General features: G+C 39.0%; 2 protein-coding genes across 3 annotated transcripts in view; both read left to right on the top strand.

The window, feature by feature from the left end:
• spg11 (SPG11 vesicle trafficking associated, spatacsin) overlaps positions 1-21894 on the top strand; it is a 393853-nt gene that overhangs the window by 154195 nt on the left and 217764 nt on the right. The window lies entirely within an intron of this gene.
• Positions 1-21894, top strand: part of znf609a (zinc finger protein 609a) — a 104310-nt gene that overhangs the window by 28737 nt on the left and 53679 nt on the right. Inside the window, exon 2 of one of the 2 annotated variants that reach the window (XM_055191627.2) lies at positions 6829-7698. In XM_055191627.2, the coding sequence (XP_055047602.2) occupies positions 6961-7698 (738 nt within the window). In that variant the 5' untranslated portion in view covers positions 6829-6960. Of the gene's footprint in view, positions 1-6828; positions 7699-19445; positions 19579-21894 lie in introns of those variants that run through there. The other variant, XM_055191629.2, reaches the window with a different exon arrangement.

Raw genomic sequence — 21894 nt, 5'->3', positions numbered from 1 at the left:
CATAACATTGGCCGTTATTCGTTGGCCATAAGAAATCGAAATTAGACAAATGACTACGTACACGTCACAACACAACACTTGAGTTTAGATGGCCAAAAAAAAAACATGTAAGAGAAAAGAGTGTTTGTTAGCAAGTCTGCTAAATGCTCTTATGATCGTAAGCTAGCAGACCCTTGTTGAAGTTATTTTACTGGTCTAATTATCAACACTGAATGAATGAACAGCTTAGTAAAAAAAATACACACTACAAGCAAGCGCAACCACATACAACAAAGACCGCAAACAAATTTACAAATAAGAGATTTACTTACTTGCCCATCAACAAGATCGCCAGATCAGGATCCCTTTTGCATCCAGGGCTGTCTATTAGCTCACACCAACGAGTAAAAACCTGACCGAGTGGGACTCTTGTCCGGTTCCTAACTCTGTCAGTTTCTTTTTTTGGCTTTCTACTCTCTTCCGAACGGGTTTTCTTACCTGTTTCCCTCATCGAGCATCACGTCTCAAATGCGCGCGTGCAGTTGTTGTTACAGGCTTGTTTGACTTCATGCAGCGCCGCAGGAACCGACAGCCGGGTGACGCCAAAGCGCCGTCTCGGATCATTCTCGCGGTACTTCTACGTCATCCGACTGCCGGTTCCTGCAGCGCCGCACGAAGCCGAACAAGCCTAACGTGTGTGACGTCGTTGCCGTAAAGCAAGTCGTGATTCTCGCGAGATTTTTCAGGGGCGGTTCTCTCAAGCTTGCATTGCTGGTTTTGGTAGCGGCGTCCTTCCCGAGCTTCAACAGGGGGATGATTCGCCATACTATGACTTCGTTTACCATCGAAATGACTTTGAAGCTGTTATATTAAGGTAAAATAACTGCATGGTGTGTCTTTAATGAATTCTGGTAAAACATCCCAAAGCCAGCGGGCGCTCTCGTGCCGAAACTCCGTTTGTGTTCACAGAAGAAGTAGCATTACAAACGTTATTCCAGGAAATGTCTATATCAATATTTCATATTTCAGACACGCATTTTTAATGGGACATGTGATTAATCGATACAGCCCTAGCTTTTGGACTAATTTTTAATGCCCATTGGGCTGTTTTTTGTTACACTGATCTGGCAACCCTGACAGGACTATTACGAAAGAAAAAAACACCTGATGAATAAAGGTTTATTTTTGTGCTTTAATGTAAGTGCTTTTATCTGATTAGTCGATTAATTGAAAAAAATAGTCGCCCGATTAATCAATGATGAAAATAATCGTTAGTCGCAGACCTAGTTCTGATTACTCTTAAACAGTTTAAAGTTGCAGTTTAATGCTCCTGTTGGAGTTTAACAAAATGTATTTCTGATTCATTTGTTTCATACCTCACATTTGCGTATGATCGGCAGGTGTCAGGGGCTTAACTACGAGGTAGCATCAAGGGCAGTGCAGTAGGATAGATTTTCAGCTCTCATATCTGTGGTTGGATGAGGCAACCCAATTCCTCAAACCGGCCCCGGACAGCTGTTTCCTTCTCGTCTCAGTTGGATCAAATGTTCCCTCAGCAGGCTTTAACACAGTTGGAGATGGTCTCTGTTTGAATTGGCTAATGGTGGAGTTATGAGGTTGGCAGGACATTCGGGAACTACCCGTCGGGCCTAATAAGTAAAGATTAATGCGGGAGAGAATCTCGTCTGCGTTGTTTTTCAAAGCAGGGACGTTTGTGTGCATTGCAGTGTAAGGTTCATAGTGTCATGTCATGGGTGTAAGATACGGCCCTCATGTATAGGCATAGGAGAAGCAATGCATTTTTGTAATCTAACCACAGGGAAGTCCTGGCTCTTCCGAAAGAGCTGTGATTTACTTTGATGTAGAGCCTGTCACTTTCTTTGCCCTAACAGCAGCCTTTGAAAACGTTTTTTATTAGTGAATGTCAATTACTCGATTGCCTGGAGGGAATTAAATCTGTGAGGCTGTTGAATCGGGTCAGAGGATCCTCTTGAGTAATGCTGCTTTTACAGTTTCATCTTCTTCTGTTGGTTTTCCATCCCAGCGTTGATTGTATTTGTTCTTTTATCTGTTGTTCGTCATCAAACGGGAGTGAGACAGGTATTGATCCTGAGCCCTGTCATCTTCGCAGAATTGGCCGATTTATTTTCTCCTCACGTTTACCCATCGAGCAGAGGCGTCCTGTGTTAATTAGGCCTGTGTCGTGTTGGCTGGGGTCAGGGGCGCTGGCATGTGGTGAGGAAAGCTGAATTAGTTTAGCGCTGTTATTTACAGCCCATGAAAGGACACCGGTACCTTAGTTTTGGGCTTAATAGAGGACATTGTGTACCTGTGCTGGGTGAAGTGGGTTGTATTTGGGCAATTAGATTATTTTATTGCCTTCACCCGCCTGTGTGCAAGTGTTTACCTTGGGCTGGGCATTGTCGTACAGTGTACCATAAAGACTGCAGAAATGTGTCATCTAGGGCTGCAACAACTAATCGATAAACATCGATAATGAAATTTGTTTTCGAGCTTGTCAGGCGCTGTTTCTTCAAAGAACACAAGCTGCATGTTTATCAGGCGCTTCTTTTCACTGCATGACCAGCTTGGTTAAAAGCACTGCAGTGTTGCCAGGTCCTCAGCCTTTCAGCAGAGATCTGAATTGGTCTTATTTTAAACTGTTTCTGCAGGTTGATGTTTTCTGCGGGTTAGAGATTGGTTCAGTCGTTGTTGGTATTTGGACTAATAATCATTGGGCTGCTTTTGAACTAATTTTGAATGGCCATTGGGCTGGTTTTATTATGCAAATCTGGCAACCCTGACAGAAAAATGACAGAAGACGCTGATTAATAAAGGTTTCATTTCATCCTTTAATTTAAAGTGGTTTAATTGTTGTTGGGTTTTTATGAAAATGGTATGAACCACGAACTAATCATCTGGAAATCCAGGTTTTTATTACTGTAACAACACATGCATATCACTTTCATATCATAATGGCTTATTTATTTTGTTAATAATGAATAATATTAATTATCATCAAGGTATAAAGTTCATGATTAAAATAAGTTTATAATTTTTTTGGCTAAATTTCCTCAGCACATCCCTGGAGACTTAATTCATTTAGTTTATATTTTGACATTTAAAGATGTTCTACTACATAAAGGCTTTTGCATTTTTAAAAGTATACTTTTTAAGACATAATAAGTGAAAAATCGAGTCGAGTAAATATTTGTTTTTATCCGATTAACCGGTTATTGAAAAAATAATCGCTCGAATAATCGATTACGAAAATAATCGTTAGTTTCAGCTCTAGTGTCATCTGAGGTCATATCAGAATATAAAGTATTAGTTTTATTTTTAGGTGTTACGTAATGTGAACTTGATGCCAGACTGATTCATTCATTATGAATAAACTTTGATTTGTGGCCATCATTTAAGTTTTCAGTACGATGAGAAAATAATAAAACAAGATAAAGTACCTTTCATTTTTCCTGGAATATCCGAAAAAAGCTTTCCCAGAACTATTTGAATATATAAAGTGAGGAACCAAATGAAAGATATGGTTATGTATAGCCCACCATTATATAGATTTACATTTAGTCAAAATGTGATATGAATATTCAAGTATGACAGAAATGAGGCAAACATCCTTTAATTAGTTTTTAATTTGCAATAGCTGTGCAGGTGTTTGAAGTTATTGTCCATCAAAGACATCAGAAACCATACAGCACATACACATTCATACACAGTCACATCTGTCTGCTCTGAAAACTCTTTCCTCTTTAAAGTGAGCAAAATCTCCTCATTCTGTTCTTAATTAGTTGTGCGTGTGAAAACTGTGACAGCCGCTTGCATCATTGCCTCAGCTGTGTTGGATTAGATGAAGGTTTGAGTTTTTATATTTATTGCCTGAACCTTCAGGAAGATACATTCATGTAAATGCAGACAACTAGTGTGATTTTACTGTGTTCTCGTACAGAAGAAATTTTAAAGAGCACCAATCGCTGGTAAAGTTGATCATTCAGCTTGGTCATCTGCATTTTCTGGATCAGATTCGGCTCATATTGATAAGGTAGTAAAAACGATATTAACTTCTGTCAGCATTGCATTGAGAGCTAATGTTTTAAACATGGTAAGGAGTATCAAAGTTCCAGCTGATGTCAGAGGGATTCAGGACAATCACAACTTTCAGATTAGCTGGCCAATCAGAGGACACAATGCTTTTCAGATCAATGAGCTTTGTACAAAATCAATGCATATCAGGGAGGCAGGGCATAGAGGAGCAACAATAATGTACGATATGTGGAAAATAATAGTTTTTTTTTAAACCATAAACCACAAGACCACATTGTGTTACAGCAAATACACAAAATAAAGTTGTTTTTAGCAATGTAATATGTGCTCTTTAATTGAAATTTATATCCACCCTTGACGCTAGTATGTGAAGATTGCGTTCTAACAGGATTTACGCATTAATTATATGTTTGACAAAATCACAGTTTATGTGTAGAAATTGGCAGAACTTGACTAAACGGATGAGTTATGTGTCACACTGTCACTAGTTGCGTTGATCTACTTGTGAGCAGGGTCTAATTGCTAAGAAGCGGTCTTGTAAAGTGAGAGAAAACGGCATTGTGAAATGTCACTATCTGTTGATCTCTAAGAGCCGCAGGCATCAGGTGTCATGTGAAAATCGTGAGAGCGATGAATGACTAATAGTGGAAGTGAGTTTGATCTTGGCTTCCAAAAGCAGGCGTTTGGATTTCTTCCTGCAGAAAAGTCTCCGTGTTCCCTGCTGGACCATCGGATTACTCCAGACCCCTGATTACTGTCCTCGTTCTACCATCTGTCTTCATCACTATCATGCTTTTCAACTTAAGTACAGCTTAGTTTTATTAGACAACAGCCAGACTGTAGCAGTTTGTTTTGTGTACAGCCTCTTCAGAATATTATAAGCTACCACTTTGACCTTTAAAGGCATCTGTTATACCACTGTCACATACTTCATGAATAATGTGTATTAATGCTGTGTTTGCTGATGCTTCATTTATAATCCAAAAAGACTTTTATAGAAAACAACTTTTTTGTTTAGACCATGGGCATCTTTGGCATTTAAACATGAACCTATTCTTCTTTAAAGGGATAGTTCACCCAAAATGAAATTTCTCTCATCATTGTCTCATATTTATGTTGTTCTAAACCTATATATATATTATATTTTGATGATCACAAAAGAAGAAATTTTTATAAATGATCATAAGCGCACAGCTGGTAAAAACGATTGATTTCAAGAAAAACTAAAATACAATGGAATTCAGTGGGAACCGTTAACTCCACGCTATATTTTATCAAAATATCTTCATATCACAATACTTCCATATTTGTTTTCCTACTATGGAATTTAATGGTTTCCACCAGCTGTGTTTCAAAAATTTATTTTTTGTGATCGTTAGAGGAAATGATGACAGAATGTTCATTTTTGGGTAATTCATCCATTTAAAGTTGTTCTGGGTAATTTAAATGGAGTAATAGCGAAATAAGCTATTTGTTAATAAGGTTTATCATGTTTACAGTACTCAACTATAACACTTGTATTTATGTACTCATTAAAATGATTATAAATAATGCTATGAAGGGTAATGTGTTTCGGATGAGCTGTGAACTGTGGAGGTCACATGTTTGGTTTTGATGTAAACCTGTGTGGATATGGGAGGAAATTGATTCCATGTGTGTTGTGATGAAACGTATGTCTTATATGGTCAATGGACTGATGGTGACTGTGATTATTGAGCTTAAACAAACACATTATGTGGGATGATCAGAAATTATATAGCCCAATGAGTTTTAATCTAATAGGTGGTTTAGCATGGTATATATTATTTTTATATTCTGGTAATGTCTGAATAATGTCTTTTACATTCGTTGTGCGGCCCCTCTGTGTGTATGGTGCATCCCTTTGTGGCCCCCAAAGACACAAAACATTTCAAAACTTAAAATTTGAATTAAACGAATCATATTAAATTATATGATGTAGTGCTGTTGGTTATTAGCCTTATTTTTCTGAGGTTTAATTACACAGAATTTAAGTACACTTCTATACGTTTTGTGCCTTATTTAGATATAATAAGTGAAAAATTTAATTGAGTAAATATTTGTTTTTTATCCGATTAGTCGATTTTTGAAAAATAATCGCCCCATTAATCGATTACGAAAATAATTGTTAGTTCCAGCTCTTGTGTCATCTGATTTCATATCAGAAAATGAAGTATTAGAATTTATGTTTATTATGTTTTTTTTTTAAATAAAATGTCTGGTACCACCTCAGGGCCCCCAGTTTGAGAACCACTGGCTAACCCATTTAAAAATATCTCTGTGGATTTATGAACTCTTTCTCCACCACTGAGGGGTTATCTCGTCAATTAAGAGAAAATGCTTCCCTACCAATGACGAGTTTTTACGGCATTTCATATTTCTGCTATTATCCACTAGGTGTCACTCTTACACAACCTATAAAACACTGAAACATCCACTGATCCAAAAACTGTAAAAACTCTGCGTATATTTTGATCATTGCTCTTAATCTGATCTCTAACAAAAAAATGCAATTATCCTAGATATTTGCTCAAACTGTGGTATTTTAAGAACCCTACCCATATATGAGAGGTGCTAAAAAAAGCAGAGAGTCTGTTCTCTCATTTGATATATTATATGTTTATATATTTAAAGAAAATTTTCTGGAACGCATTACATTTTTGTGAAAATCATGAAAAGTGCTGGCACTGGCTGAAAACTTTTTTTTAAACGCTGGAGAGGAAAGAGTTAAAAAAACACAATGTCATTTTCATGTTTCTGTTTTCTCCCCTGCAGGGTAACAATGTGGGTAACTGGGATGTGGAAACCAACAGGACCCTGAGGCTGATGTAAACGCCCTTCCTGACTGCCTCAGCTCTCTGAGAAGGTCAGAGCTCCCTGTGGCACGCTTGGGCCGTTGGCACTAAGATGTCCCTCAGTAGTGGCACTGCAGGCGGGAAAGGTGTGGACTCGAATGCGGTGGACACTTACGACAGCGGGGATGAGTGGGATATCGGTGTAGGCAACCTGATTATTGACCTCGACGCAGACTTAGAGAAAGACAAGCTTGAAATGTCTGGCACCAAGGACGGGGACGGAATGGCCGCAGCGTCTAGCGCCGTAGCGGCGTTGCCTGACAACATCAAGTTCATTAATCCTGTGCCGCCTCCGCCCATCAAAGACAGCAAATCCAAAGCTAAACGTAGCAAGAATTCCAAGGACAGTAGCAAATCTTCAACCCCTGACGGGTCTAAGAAAGACGCCCAGGGGCCGACCCCGAACGAGGGCACTGGCCCGGTCTCGGGGAGCGGTTCCACGACGGTACCCGCCTCCGGTAAGGGATCGGATAAAGGTAATAAGGCCTCCCGTGGTGTTCCCAGTGGAAAAAAGGACAAAGAAAGTTCTGGGAAAAGTAAAAAGGAGAAGAGCGACAGAGTTCAAGCTGGGACCCTGCCCCCAGAGAAGGACATGGTGACTCAGGTTTTGCCTTTGGGGCAGGCCCGCAATGCCCCGTTTGATGGGCCGCAAAATATGGACGGTGCTGAACAATTAGGGAATATAACCCTCGACGCTACTGGAATAGTCGCACCCTTAGCTATCAAAAGCGAACCCGAGGAATTGGACAATATCGACTGCAGGAACATGAAGAAAGTCAAAAGCGAGAAGGTGAGTAAAAAAGTTTTTTCTTCACATACACAGCTTGAGGTTTGTGCTCGTTGGGAGTCTGTATTAATCTGTCTGGTGTTAACTTGGATGGTTTGATGTTTCCACCTACTGAGCTTTGGCTTTCCTTTACTTCAGTGGTAATTTAGCTGGAATTTCTGCTGGAAACTAATGTTATTCCATCTGTCTAGGAATAAATGAATGATTACACCCCTGTGTGCCATCCTGTGCTTTGCTTTTCCTCTTGGTAGTAGTCCATTGGAGAATGAAAGGAAAACAGTCATGTTGTTTATTGTTGTGTATAACAGTGCCAATAGAGATGTAACGATTACCAGTTTAATGGTTACCCACGATAAAAATGTCCATTGGTATTACTGTGTCTTTTTTTAATTACCGTCTAACCCTGCCAGTGTCATGGCTCTCAATTTAACCAATAACATAAGACACGTCTGCTCTCATGTGTTTGCGATGACAGTGCCTCACTGACTAAATTTAAATCCAAAAAATGTTCACATTTAGGGAAATCTAGTTGTAATGAAACATTACTTAATATTTCTTAAAGCCCGAAATACACTGCAGGATTTTTGCACTCCTATATGTTCATTACCTTATCGCACTATGCGACATGGATCATTTAAACTTGGGAACAACAAGCATGTAGACTGTACGATGATGACACCTATGAGTCGGAGGCTTCGGCGGCTACGTCACACGTTAGCGAAACGTCACCAGCATGCGCCAGTGGTAAACAAATACCAGTACGCAGGTCGTAGCAGCAAACACACTGTGCGTTGATCATGCTGAATTTCTGACACTGTCTAAAAACTATCTCTGGATGCAAGACCAGGAAAATGGCCGCCCTTGAACCTCTCTCACTGTACAACATATGACCACTGATGAAGAGCCACGATAACAGAAATCACGACGATTGTGTCACAATGGCAATCTTTCGTCTGGGACAGACAAAAATCTTGCAGTGTATCCCGGGCTTTGGACAGATTCATCTGTTCTTTTTGTTTTCCATTAAATGATGTGAACTGATGAGTTTAAAGCTCTGTTTGTTTCTTCTGCGAGCGCATTGTGCAGTTTTACTCCTGGGTCCTAAAGTACACCCGATTTCTCACAACATAAGCAGACAGGTGACTTGATGATTTGTTTATATGAAAATCTGATTTATTCACTGGTGTTTTATTTATACACAAATGTGCAATTATTGTGTTATTTATTTGATGTTTATGCAAACAAAAGTGCTGTAAAATCTATTTTAAATTCTTAGCTAATGATTTGAGTTACTGGGATCTGTTGGGAGTGTATGGAAAACCAGTAGAAAATCTGTGGTAGTGTCATAGTGATGTAAAATTTCCATACCATTTCATCTCTAGTTTGTACTTTGTTTACATTTGACTCATGCTGTGTGATTGTGTCACTACTATTGCACTTTAATACTGCTTCCGACAATGGATTTATACTTTGAGTTAGGTAGTCTGTCATCAATGACAGCTCATTGGATGGAAAATGCCCTTCATTCATTGTTTTTACAATCATAAATATCATTACCACAAATATTCATGATATGATTGATTTTAAGGCTGTATCGCCCACCCCTACCGTGATTTTCATACCATTTCATCTCTATTAGTGGACTATTTATTGATTTGTAGAGATTACTGACCTTTCAGCTTTGTGTTTCATTCATCTCTCCAGAGGAGTTTTGGCAACCGCTCTGAATTGTGGTTTTCTCTTATTTTAAAAAGACATCTCATGCCTGTTTATATTTTGTTGTTTAGGTAGTTGGTATTGCATTGCTTTAAGCAGTAGATGTGTGTATTAATATGGAGAGGATAGATATGCATTTCTGCTTTCAACAAATTCCTCAGCAGTGAATCAGTATTCAGCAGATGTTCATGCCCACAGCATTGTGTTCCCTACATAGTCGTCCTCCTGGGAGTCATTGAAATGTAACACTTGGACCCCTTGCTTACTTTCAGTTATGACAGGCAGCCAAATATAGACTGCTGTAAAGAGCAGCGTGCGCTCTTCAAATGGACTATCTCTAGAAAGAATCGCTTTGCTGTTTCCTTGAATTTAGTTTATCTATGGATTCAATCGTTATCAACCATCTCTTCACTTTGACTACTTATACATGCAGCCTTAATAAACTCATCATTCAAAAATGCGTCCTTAAGACAAAATAACATGTATAAGTCACAGTAGACTATACGCCGCGTTTATTTAGAAAATTATTTCACAAAATCCAAGCCGAAGAACAGACATTTAATCTGGAAAGGCAAGTTATTTAACTAAACAATAGCACACAGAACAGCAGGCTGAGTAGATGTCTGTACGTTAAAGTAATATTATCAGTTATTTAAATGATAAACCATAGTAGTGTTGGGCGATATGCCCTATTTTCAGATCGTCCTATCGTCAGCCTGTGAGATCGGCGATACACGATATTATCGGGGGGCGGGGCAGTAGTTTACTCATTTTTTTATTTGTTAATTTTTTACTCATTATAACAAGTCACTTGATGGGTGGACAAAAATAGAACAACAGCAACACCGTCATGACCGCAACCTTTTTAAACCTGATGCCATTAATGCGAGCGCGTCATTAAAACCCTATCATGATTACTTAATAACTGTAAAAACATGCATCTGCGCATGCACACACACGTGCGCGCACATACAAACAATTCAATGCATTGGTTTAGTGCTGTTGCAGAAGACTACACGTGTCAAGCAGTGGTGCTCTCATGAGGTGCCTTTTTAAACGCATCGGTCCAGCGGAACGCGATCATATTTTAAATACAATCATATATTAAACACGAGGGACGTGTTGCTACAACTCATTGAAATGCATAGGCTATCATAAACAGGATTAATACCTAGTGATCTGACTTTGGACAGAGCGCAGCTTTCTGCACGTACTCGAGAGTGAGAGAGAGGCTCTAATATGCAGCGGGTAATATTTTAAACAAAAAGTAAAGTTTGCCTCAGCTCGCATGAAACGCATTAAACTGAACAAATAATTATTACTACTTTAGTTTATGTTTAGACTTCGGACAGACGCGAGCGAGAGCGCGTGCATGTGAGACAGAGAGAAGCGCAGCTGCTCATGACGCAGCGCACTGGATTTAGTGGTAGAAGGAGACCAAGACGCGCGCATTAAGTGCAGGTACGTGCAAGAAGGAATTCTCTCTTTACAAGCTCTCCGCGTAAAGTGAAGCCCACAAACCCTCATGTGAGGAAAAACATGCATTGTGGGTGTTAATATAAAACTATGATGATGATAATAATAATAATAATAACCATTCGCCAACAATCGTCATGACCTATCGCCATGAAAGCCTGCCATTGGCGATATGTCTGAAGATCGTCGATACACGATACTATCGTCTATCGGCACAACCCTAAACCATAGCGTACAGAACTTACCTGGAAGGTTGAATAGACTAAATTAACCGAACAAGCCAAATAGCGTGAAGTTCGCGGACTCTTCATTCCGCATCACTGAATCCATTAAATTACATAAATACAGAAGCAGCATATAGCGGACTCTCGCGGCTGTAGACGGTAATGTTGTCTCTTGCCTCATAAACTTCAAAATTAATTCATACTGACTTACAAAGTGCACGTGACTATAAGACGCAGCACCAGCCAAGATATGAAAAAAAAACGCGGCTTATAGTCCGAAAAATAGGGTAATTTAATTCGGTACCCGGAAACGTGATCCGTTTTACGTACCTGTGCAGTCCGCTCGTGCCTATATTAATCTCTGCCCCTCATCCACAAATGACACTTTAATATAATCCATCTCGGCTCAGGGATGTGTTTTCCGAACAATAACAAAACTCGGAATCGGACAAGAATATTGCAATCGGTGCATCTCTATTGTGAACTTCATAAAAAATCTTTTTTTTATTCCTCTTACAGAGGGAACAAAGAAATAGGCTACATGTATGGAGGACATGGTACATTAATGCAGGAAATTATTTCAGTCTTTTACTTCTATCCTGTTATTAATCTGATATGTGAAGAGTTTTTATCATGTCAGTGTGAAGTGTAGCAGTTTACTCATGTCTCTGATGGGTGAAACAGTGCTGAGTTGTATGTCTGTTGTTACTATAGTACTCGGCTACCAATAGCCCTATTCATGACTTCCTCTGACTGCTGCTATTGTTTTCTGGTACATTCCTTAAACAAGCGCCAGTGGTTCACTCGAGGCTTCGGGAGGGGGAACAGCTTTTGCTTCTTAACAAGCAGATCTAAAGGTGCAAGAAGGTGATGTGATCAAGTGTCAGGGAGGAGGACCGGGGCAGTTTTTCAACCGTCTCTAAAGTGGTTTCGCATTTCCACATCCCATGGTGCAGGCGGAACGCCGTGGGCTCAGACGGCGTGACAGCAGGCCGGGCTGGTTTTCCCACCTTGCCGAAGCCTCACGTGGCCATGCAGGAATGTGAAAGCTCTGTTACCCGCTGCGTACCCCTGACGGACCTAATTTAATTCCTCTCAGCGGTGACTACAACTGTGAGAAGGAGTAAAGTTTTTAAACAAGGTGTTTCCAGTCTCTGACTGAACCAGTTTTTCATATCTATGATTGTAGCCTGTTATAAATGCATTGTATTATTATGGGGAATGTGACAGCTGAGCTGATGTGTATTGTGGTTTCAGATAATTGTTTGAAATTACTTCTACATGTTTGGAGAGTCGTACATTAAAGACGCTGAGCTTGTTTTCAAACCTAGAATCTACTATATGTGACCCTGCCTGTTGAGTCACATTGATTTCAATCTTTACTTAAATATGAAAGATAACAAGATTATATTTTCACAGAATATTTTGTGCATTATGTAAACAATTAATCACAAAAATGAAATGGGTTTTCACAGAGAGGGACACACATATCCATATACAGGGTTATATATAGAGATATAGATTTCCTTGATCTTCTGTCATCATTTCTTAAGGGACGTTCATACTTTAATGATAACATAACCATTACTATATTAGTGTCCACATTACGGGGCGATAACTTTGTTAATTCGCTCACATGCTCCGTACTCACTCAATTCACTTATCTTTTAATGGCATTAGCTAATATTGCATATTTCTTGTAATAAAAACTTTTGCAGTTGTTTAAATGTCACTGAATATGTAAATATGCCGTTATTGTAGCATTTACACAGCGGGTATAACCAGCAGATTTCCTCAACACGCTGCATTTCGCATCTATCTCTAAACAGTAAATCTAGTAGTTTGTATAATCTAATATCTTACCTTTTGGCGTAGTTAACCCTCTGGGGTCTAAGGGGTTTTTAGGGCCCTGGAGAAATTTTGACATGCACTGACATTTGTGCTTTTTTCAGTTGCTTAAAAACATAATAATGGCAAAAGTCTTATAACACTGTGTTCAGCACAAACTGGGCTACTATATTATATGATCAACATGTATGTACATGTTTGTATTTTTGAGAGAAAAATGTTTATGCGTGGTTTTTGAAAAAGCTAAATTTTTAAGTGACTGATATAAGTAAAAAAAAAACTCATACTAAACATGTTTTCCCAAGACTTTTCAATACAGGATCTAGTAGTCTAGAGTTTTTTCTTTAAAATGATGTGAAAATCATTCTGCTTACTCATTTACATAAGACAATAATATTGATTTACAATTTCAAAGTCACTTTTTGGTTAGGAAGGCAATATGCAAGGAGGCTGGAAGCTCTTGAATAATCTGTGATTGACAGCTGAAGAACAAAACACTTGTAAATGAGCTGCATAATAAGCCTTTAGGCAGTGACGCCTTGTTACGTGTTTGTTTGTGAAAGCAACACAAAAGAAATGCCTTCCCATGCGTGATCCTGCGTTAAATAAACTTACCGTGTAGAGATATACGCGAACAAACAGGGTTTTAGATGTGTTTAGATCCGTCTTAATACAAAAGTGCGTCAAATATGAGACATTGTGTGTTTGTGTGTGCGTTTGGCCGTCAATCGCGTCTGACGGAAGCACAAAGAAAACATACAGTAAGCGTCTGGAGATAACTTGTATTTACAGGCGAGAGAGCATACTTTATAATTTTACCACAAAGCGCGTCAAATATGAGGCATCGTGTGTTTTTGTGTGCGTTTGGACCTCGATCCCGTCACACTGACGAAGCACACACTCGCGTCTTTTTGGAGATAACTTTATGCGCGAGTAAACAAGTAGATGTGATGTTTGCAATGGCACCTTTTATAAGAATACCACAAAGCGCGTCAAATATGAGGCATCGTGTTTGTGTGTGCGTTTGGACATCGCGTCACTGACGAAGCACATGCACTCGCGTCTGTTTGGAGATAACTTTAGGCGCGAGTAAACAAGTAGATGTGATGTTTACAATCGCATATCTTATAATGATACCACAAAGCGCGTCAAATATGAGGTAAGTTATTTGTGTGTGCGTTTGGACGTCGATCGCGTCTGTTTGATGAAGCACACACACTTGCGTCTGAAGATAACTTAAGTTACAGTCTGAGTCAGTAAACAACTAGATGTCATGTCACCAGCACTTGGATTAAAACTCAACACAGCACTGCCACTGACTGAATGGCTACAGAGACGGAGTCTCCATTGACTGGGGTTGACTAATGAATATGGATGATCTCTGCTCTTCTCTTCAATGGAGCGGGGCGTGGCTCATTATAGATAATGCAGGAACAAGAGAAAGACGGTACATCTCCCTCTTCTAACACAGTTAACAACGAATTACAATATTTGTTTTCGATTTCACTTACATCTTCCAAAAGCACACATTCCAAGCATTATGTAGATATGTATCTTTTGTTGATATGACAAGTATTCCTTAAGTTACAGTTAATTTTTCTGACGTGTTTCTGAAAGGACTTCACTGAGGGAGAGAGAACAAAACACGCATCATGTTTATTTTCTTAATTTTGCGAAAAGCACAACATTCTGTTTTTATTGGGAGTGGACAGAAGAAAACTAGACACTTTAACGTTTTAAATGATGTATAAATCATGTCTGTATGACCAAAATCAGCAGAGTTATCTAACTCTCTTTGCGGAGTGATTGAAAAATAAAGACTTTGCGGCGCCCGCGCTACCGTCGACCCCAGAGTGTTAATATAGAAAAATAAAAAGCATTATGTAGTAAACTTCACAGCAATTGCATCAGCGCTGGATACCTGAGGTCATTTTATATTTTATTCTCAGCAAGTCTTTTCAAATGCGCGTGCACTTAAAGTTCAAATAGATTTGATTGGCTGTCAATGGTTTATCGTTCATCAGTTGGAAAGAAACACCCGGAAAGTGATCCCAAGATATCATTCATTGTGTCTTTATCGTTATAGTTGTGGTGTGAGGTCCGCTATTCTCTTTCATATAAAACAATTTTTACAACTATATTTTTTATCTTTATAATGTGAACAGCCGTTTACAGTCTGTGTTGATTCAGCGGTTTTCTGACTCTATATATAAATGCTATTGCTATGAGGTAATTGAAGCTTTTAAAGCTTTTCAACTCTGTTAAGTTTATTACCACAAATCCAGAAAATCTTTTCTAATGTTTAAATGGTTGATCTGAATGTGCAAATGTTTCATATTAGGTTCATTTGTTGGTCTTAACCTGTTTTTTAACATCTGGATCTCCGTTTGGCTGGAAACATGCTGGCCATGGGTTCACACCCTTGTAAGCCGTTGTTATTGGCTCAAGATGTGTATTAGCTGCCATTGTGGACTAAAGATCAGTAGATTTGTTAGACAGGTAGATAGGGCTGTCGCGGTTATGAAATTTGGCTTAGAGTTAATTGACCAATAAATTGTGAGGATTATGATGATAAATTGCCTGTTTTAGTCCTTTGACGATTAATTGACTGTTTTATTGCATTGAGGTTTAATTTTCATAAATTTTTTGTTTTTGTTCACACGAATATATCTTTCAAAAAATTTTTACATTTTTCATACGAAATTAACACAATAAAGTGTCTGAGAATAAATATGAAAAATAACAAAAAATAAAAATGCAATCAAAATATGAAGAGTTTCGTTGCAAAACGAGATAACCACCGTTTTTTTTATTGTTCATAAATCTCGTTTTTTGGTTGTGCATTCCAATTAATTTCAATTCAACTGCAGTTAGTTTGTTTTGATTTAAACCTTCATAACTTAAAAAATACAGCTAAGTAGCACAATAAAACAAAATAATTACATGATTACATAATTATAAACATGTTTTGACAAAAATGTAAAAAAAATGGATTTATCTCGCTTTGCAATGAAACTCTTCATATATTGACTATACCAAAACCGGCCTTAAATAGCAGCCAATTTGATAGGAGATTTCTAATACTGTCTGGTAATACAGGCGCTGCAGCTCCCCCTTGTGTTTTTTAAAGAGATGTGCAATCATTGCGGTGATCTGAAATCATTGCAATGAGGTCAAACAATCGCAATGAGACGATTATTTAATCATTGTGACAGCCCTACAGGTAGAGGATAAATCCTGATTGAAATAATGCAATACATTTGTGAATCGGTGCTGATACCTGGTGTTTAGGAAAATCATTCATAAAGTGTCAGAACAAGCATCAGAATTGCTTGTGTATGGTTTGAAATCTGTTCATTTAAGTTAATTCTAAGACTTTAATTTCGGAGTAACGAGGATTAGTTCTGCTACTTAATGAATTTAAGCCTTTTAGCTTGAGAAATGTCACCTTTTTGTAGATTGTTTACTTTTAAGTGTTATTCCTCAAAGATTCTTTTAATAGCCTTTATGATCTTATACGTGTGCGTGTATATTCGTAATCCTTTGAGACACGTTAAGCTTTTCACTGTGCTTGGCATCTGTTTTAGTTTCCTCGAATCTTATCAAAACACTCCAGCTTTAGTGTAAATGACCGACGTGTTCTGAATAACACGACAAGCTGTGGACTTATTTTAAACCTCAATGGTAACAGCAGCGTGCAGTGTTTCACTAGCAATCTTTCTGCCTACACAGACTGGCACGCTGTGCTCCATTTGAAGAATGAATGCTGACAGGAATACAGATTGATTTATCATCTCTCTGTCCTGTAAGAGTGTTGCTCTATAGAAAAGAATCACTTTGCTTTCTTAGCAGTTTTATCAGTTGTGATTATTTGTAAAAAAATGTGACCCCTGACACAGTCTCTGTATGTGAGGGCTTTGTGTGGTTTGGAAGGCTTTAGTTTTGCTGTAATCCAGGCTGACATGCCAACAACAGGATTATCTTGTCTCTTATAGGTTTGTGATGGCGGGCCACAGCCTGTCTGTCTCTCCTGCAGTCTTCCCCAAATTAAGAAAATTCGTGATGAAGTTGTTCGTGTTTCAGACATGAATCATGTACCAGACCTCAAACATGTGACTTCATCACATGTAATATTACTTAGTGACTGGAATTGTAATTTTCAGAACAAAACAGGAAAAATAAATCCATCATACAAAAGTTTTTTTTTCAAGCAGGGAGTAAATTTTGGACTGGTAAAAGCATGGGAAGATGAGTCCTGTGAGAAACATCAGGGGAATTTGTACGCAAACCAGCTGCAAATGCTTTGGCAATACGAATGTAGAGTTTTTGTTGTGCTAATTAAGCATACTTAAATTGAAAAAAAATCATAAAAAATTGGAATGAAAAGCTCCTCTCTCTCTGCACTTGAAAGAGAAATCACGGATAATTAGCAAACTTCAGACACTATGGAAAAAACCACCAATTGCAGGACTTTAAGGATTAGTCCATTTTCTTAAAAAAAATCCAGATATCTTACTTGCCACCATGTCATCCAAAATGTTGATGTCTTTCTTTGTTCAGTCGAGAAGAAATTATGTTTTTTAAGGAAAACATTCCAGGATTTTTCTCATTTTAATGGACTTTAATGGACACCAACACGTAACAGTTTAAAATTGCAGTTTCAACAGAGTTTCAAAGGACTCTAAACGATCCGAAACGAGGCATAAGGGTCTTATCTAGCGAAACGATTGTCATTTTTGGCAAGAAAAATAAAAAATATGCACTTTTAAACCACAACTTTTCATCTAGGTCCGGTCCAGCGCGACCTAACGTAAATGCGTAGTGACGTAGGGAGGTCACGTGTTACATATATAAAACGCGGACCATTGTAAACAATAAACTGACACAAAGACATTAATTAGTATCAGTTGACATACAACAACGTAGGAACGGTCCTCTTTCAAGACGCTTGTAAACACTGAGGCGGAGTTTCGCGTTCATTATCCGTGACCTCTTGACGTGATGACGTATTGCGTGAGGTCGCGCTGGCGTGTAACACAACCGGAAGACGACGAGAAGTTGTGGTTTAAAAGTGCATATTTGTAATTTTCTTGTGAAAAATGACAATCGTTTCGCTAGATAAGACCCTTATGCCTCGTTTGGGATCGTTTAGAGTCCTTTGAAACTCAATTTTAAACTGTTGGTGTCCATTTAAAGTCCATTAAAATGAGAAAAATCCTGGAATGTTTTCCTCAAAAAACATAATTTCTTCTCGACTGAAAAAAGAAAGACATTAACTTTTTTGATTACATGGTGGTGTGTAAATTATCTAGATTTTTTTTTAGAAAATGAACTTATCCTTTAAATAGTCACGTGTCTTAACAGGATCTTTACGGTATATGTGGGAATAAACGCACAGATTCCGGAAAATCATTGGCAGTGTAAACTAACCAAAAATCAAACGATCCCGGACAAATCCTGGACACAATTTCCGTGTGTTTTCCGTAATCTCTATGTGAAATGGACTTCTCTCTCTGTTCCTGTCTCTTTCTTTTGCTCTCTCTCTCTCTCTCTCTGTGTGTGACTGCAAACTGTGGAGGAGGGGGAGAGCAGCTGCCCTGCGTTGTCAACCAGCGCATTTCCAGCTCGCCTTGTCCCTCGAGTGTGTGTGTGCGCGTGTAATAGAGAGAGAGAAGCGGGGGGGAGGGGAGAGTCGTGCAGCTCCAGAGCAGCAGAGGAAAGAACAGACCTGAGATCCATGCGCCTGGTAGGAAATGCGGTTTTTAATGCAGAGACACTGTTGGTTTTCTGTTTTTTGCCGTTATTGTGTTGATGGTCCTCAAGAGTGTGTATGTGTTGATGCACGTGGACACGCTCAGGCGACGGCCATGTTGAAAGAGTGCAAATGAAACGTGAGGCAAACATGCTTCATTTTCCAGATAAAATAAAGGCCTGCCCAAAATATTTTAAATAAAATCTTTAAATAACTTTTAAGCAACATTTTATATTGTTAAAATCAAGAAAGCACAAGAAGAATTCACAGGAATAATGAGAAATGCGGGGGTCAAAAGAGCCCATTCATGTGTTTAGATCTGTGATATGCAACCTCTCTTGTCTCATCCCAGTTCATTCCACAGTTGACAGACTCCAGGAAGCCTGAACTCTATTAGAACAAAGCTCTTCCAGTCGGAATGGGAGGGGGGTGTCTGTCTTTTCCCTGGAATGCCTGCTGGTTTGGGGTGTCTTGCTTTTTCGTTTCTCTCACTCCGGACCGAGGTTCTGTCTCTTTGGTTTCATGTCTAAAGGTTTTTTGCCACACTGTAAACTTTTGACTCGTGACCTTCTGTCATCCGTTTCTTTCCGTGACTCTAGTTTTTCTTCTCTAGTTCCTCCCTTTTCTCTCACCCCTGATGTAACTTTGGCACGGAGCCTCGACTCTTGAACGGAGAGGCTGTTAAACTCACTCGCCGCACAATTTGTGAAAGCTGCCCCTGGGTATTTTAGGCCCCTGGGTTAGCAAGACAGGAAACGCCCATACTGTCCTGTCTAGAGCTCAGACACGCATACGGAGAAAGACTCGACTGAGCTGCCGTTATGAATGCAGAGGACATCCAGACAGCAAACATCATCGTTTGGGAGGGTAAGAGCTGCGTGTCGACACTTACTGCCATTAGCTGGGTTTTCTAAAGTCAGCAGGAATCTGGAACCTCTCATGGTTGCCTTTTAAACCTCAAACTGTCGTGCTAAAATGTGTAGGGCCTATGCCGTAGCCTTAACACCGTAGCCTTGACGCCGTAGGCTATGCGTCAGTTTTCATTCATACTTCTGCGTCATTGTTTGCGTTAAGGTGCAATTGCACATGCAGTATACACACGTCTTCCTCGGCAACAGCCCAGTAAACTCACAAATGATGAAGAAGCTTGTGTATGTTATTTAAGAGGACCAGCAGAGGTTAAATATTGTTGCAGTTTGAGTTAATTTTTACATCTCAGCTTGTCCCATCTTTGTTTTTACTGTCGTAGGCAGAAATCCATATGGGGAAATGCGAAACAGCACTTTTTGTCCTGACGGTAGGGGTTCTAGCAGACCAATCACAGCACTAGCGGTCCGCGTAGCATTGACGCGCGTTACATTTTGGGAGGGGTGCACGTCAGGCAAAGCAGTAGGCTACTGTGTAGGATTTGTGTGTTTGTGTAGGCTATACCGTACAATCGACGCAGAAGTATAAAGCCTGTTTAACAAATGGTGTGGTTTTATTGTTTATTTGTTTTGGCAGGGAGTCAAATTCTTCCCATTATAATCACTGTACCCGTCTATGTTGCATGCTTAGTGACGTTGTGCTACTAAAGGCGAGATCATAATCTAGTTATTATGTGTTGTTGTCTTCCAGTGTAGATGTGAAGTTTTACACTTGGCAGAATGTATTAGAAATGAAGGATCCATCTGGTGCAGAGTTAAGGAGGCATTTCAACAGGTCACATTTTTGCATTCTCGACAAAATTGATGTGCCAGAACTATTAAAAATAAGTGTAGGCAGAACGCACAAATGCTCCCTGTATGAATGTTAGGGCTTGGACGATTCATACTTGTAATATTTATCTGAAGTCCATTCTGAATCCCAAAGGCGATGCTTGCACAGTTCTTTCATGTATTATGGCTCTTTGATCAGTAGTAAGTCCTTATCAATCAAAAAGTTTATTCAGTCGTTTATTCAGCTCAATGAGACAAACAGACCCAGTTCCTGTTGCTGTGAAGGTCATCACACCACTGATCTACTGACTGTCCTTCTACGTGATGCTCAGCCGATGCGCAATCAACGACCACCGGCTGAACCAGTTTAATCCGCTTACCCGCTTCCTATCCCTACCGTATCTATATATATCTATATCTATATCTATATATATATATAAATTTCTCCCAAGGGTTTTTGTCCTTCTAGGAGTTTTTCCCACCGGGTTTTCTCCTAGGGGGTTTTTTCGTCCCAGGAAGAGTCAGACAACGTTGGCTTAACTTAGCACTTTACTGTATACGTGACATTATTAATACGCTTGCTTGTATGGTTTAACCTTAGCCGCTATATTCTACTTATGTTATCTATTGATTTTCTGTGTTCTCCTCTACATCTATTCATATAAAGCTGCTTTGCAACAATTAACAATTGTGAAAAGCGCTATATAAATAAAATTGAATTGAAGTTTATAACATGCTTTTGGAAAAGCAACACTCGTCAAACATAGGGCTGGGTATTAGCAAGGGCCTCCATACGTATCACGAAACATGGGTCATGATACAATGTATCACGATATGATACAATACGTTGCATGTTGCAATACTTTTTCTTTTTTTATCAAAAATGTAAAAAATAGAGCTGCATTTTTTAAAACTTTTTTTAAGCCAAAGTGCTTCCACACGTCGGCTTTGAAAGCTGCAGGTGTTTTTACATTTTCTCACTCCTGTCAACTTCTGTGACATTGGTGGCCGTGTCGTTTTACGCACACAGAGGGATTTGATGGGTTTTTAAAAATATCGATAGTAGAGATTGAAATATTGATACACTATCATGGAAAAATTTATCACGATAGCTAGCTGTATCGATATTTTTTTTCACAGCCCTAGTCAAACATAATCATTATAAATATTCTTTATTATCCTGAAAAGGTTTGATGAACAGCGATATAAATATGCTTATAGGCATCATGTGGAGCTGCGTGTTAATGGTTCTTCTTCTGCGGCCCATATTGAGTTTCTGCACGAGAGCGCCCTCTGACTCTTGGATGTAGCGTCATTTCACTGTAATTCATTGAGAAGCGTAGCAAGCATCATCGCACGATTAATCGTCCCAACCCTTAATGAATGTTTCATTAGATTCAAGACCTTCTTCTGGAGCCATGTAGTCACAGTGATCCTTGGCACGCAAACCCTAGAGAAAAGTCTTTGTTTTAATGATAATTTTAAT

This window comes from Misgurnus anguillicaudatus, chromosome 6 (assembly GCF_027580225.2).
Source record: "Misgurnus anguillicaudatus chromosome 6, ASM2758022v2, whole genome shotgun sequence".
Taxonomy (NCBI): Eukaryota; Metazoa; Chordata; class Actinopteri; order Cypriniformes; family Cobitidae; genus Misgurnus; species Misgurnus anguillicaudatus.
This window is presented reverse-complemented; position numbering and strand designations above follow the sequence as displayed.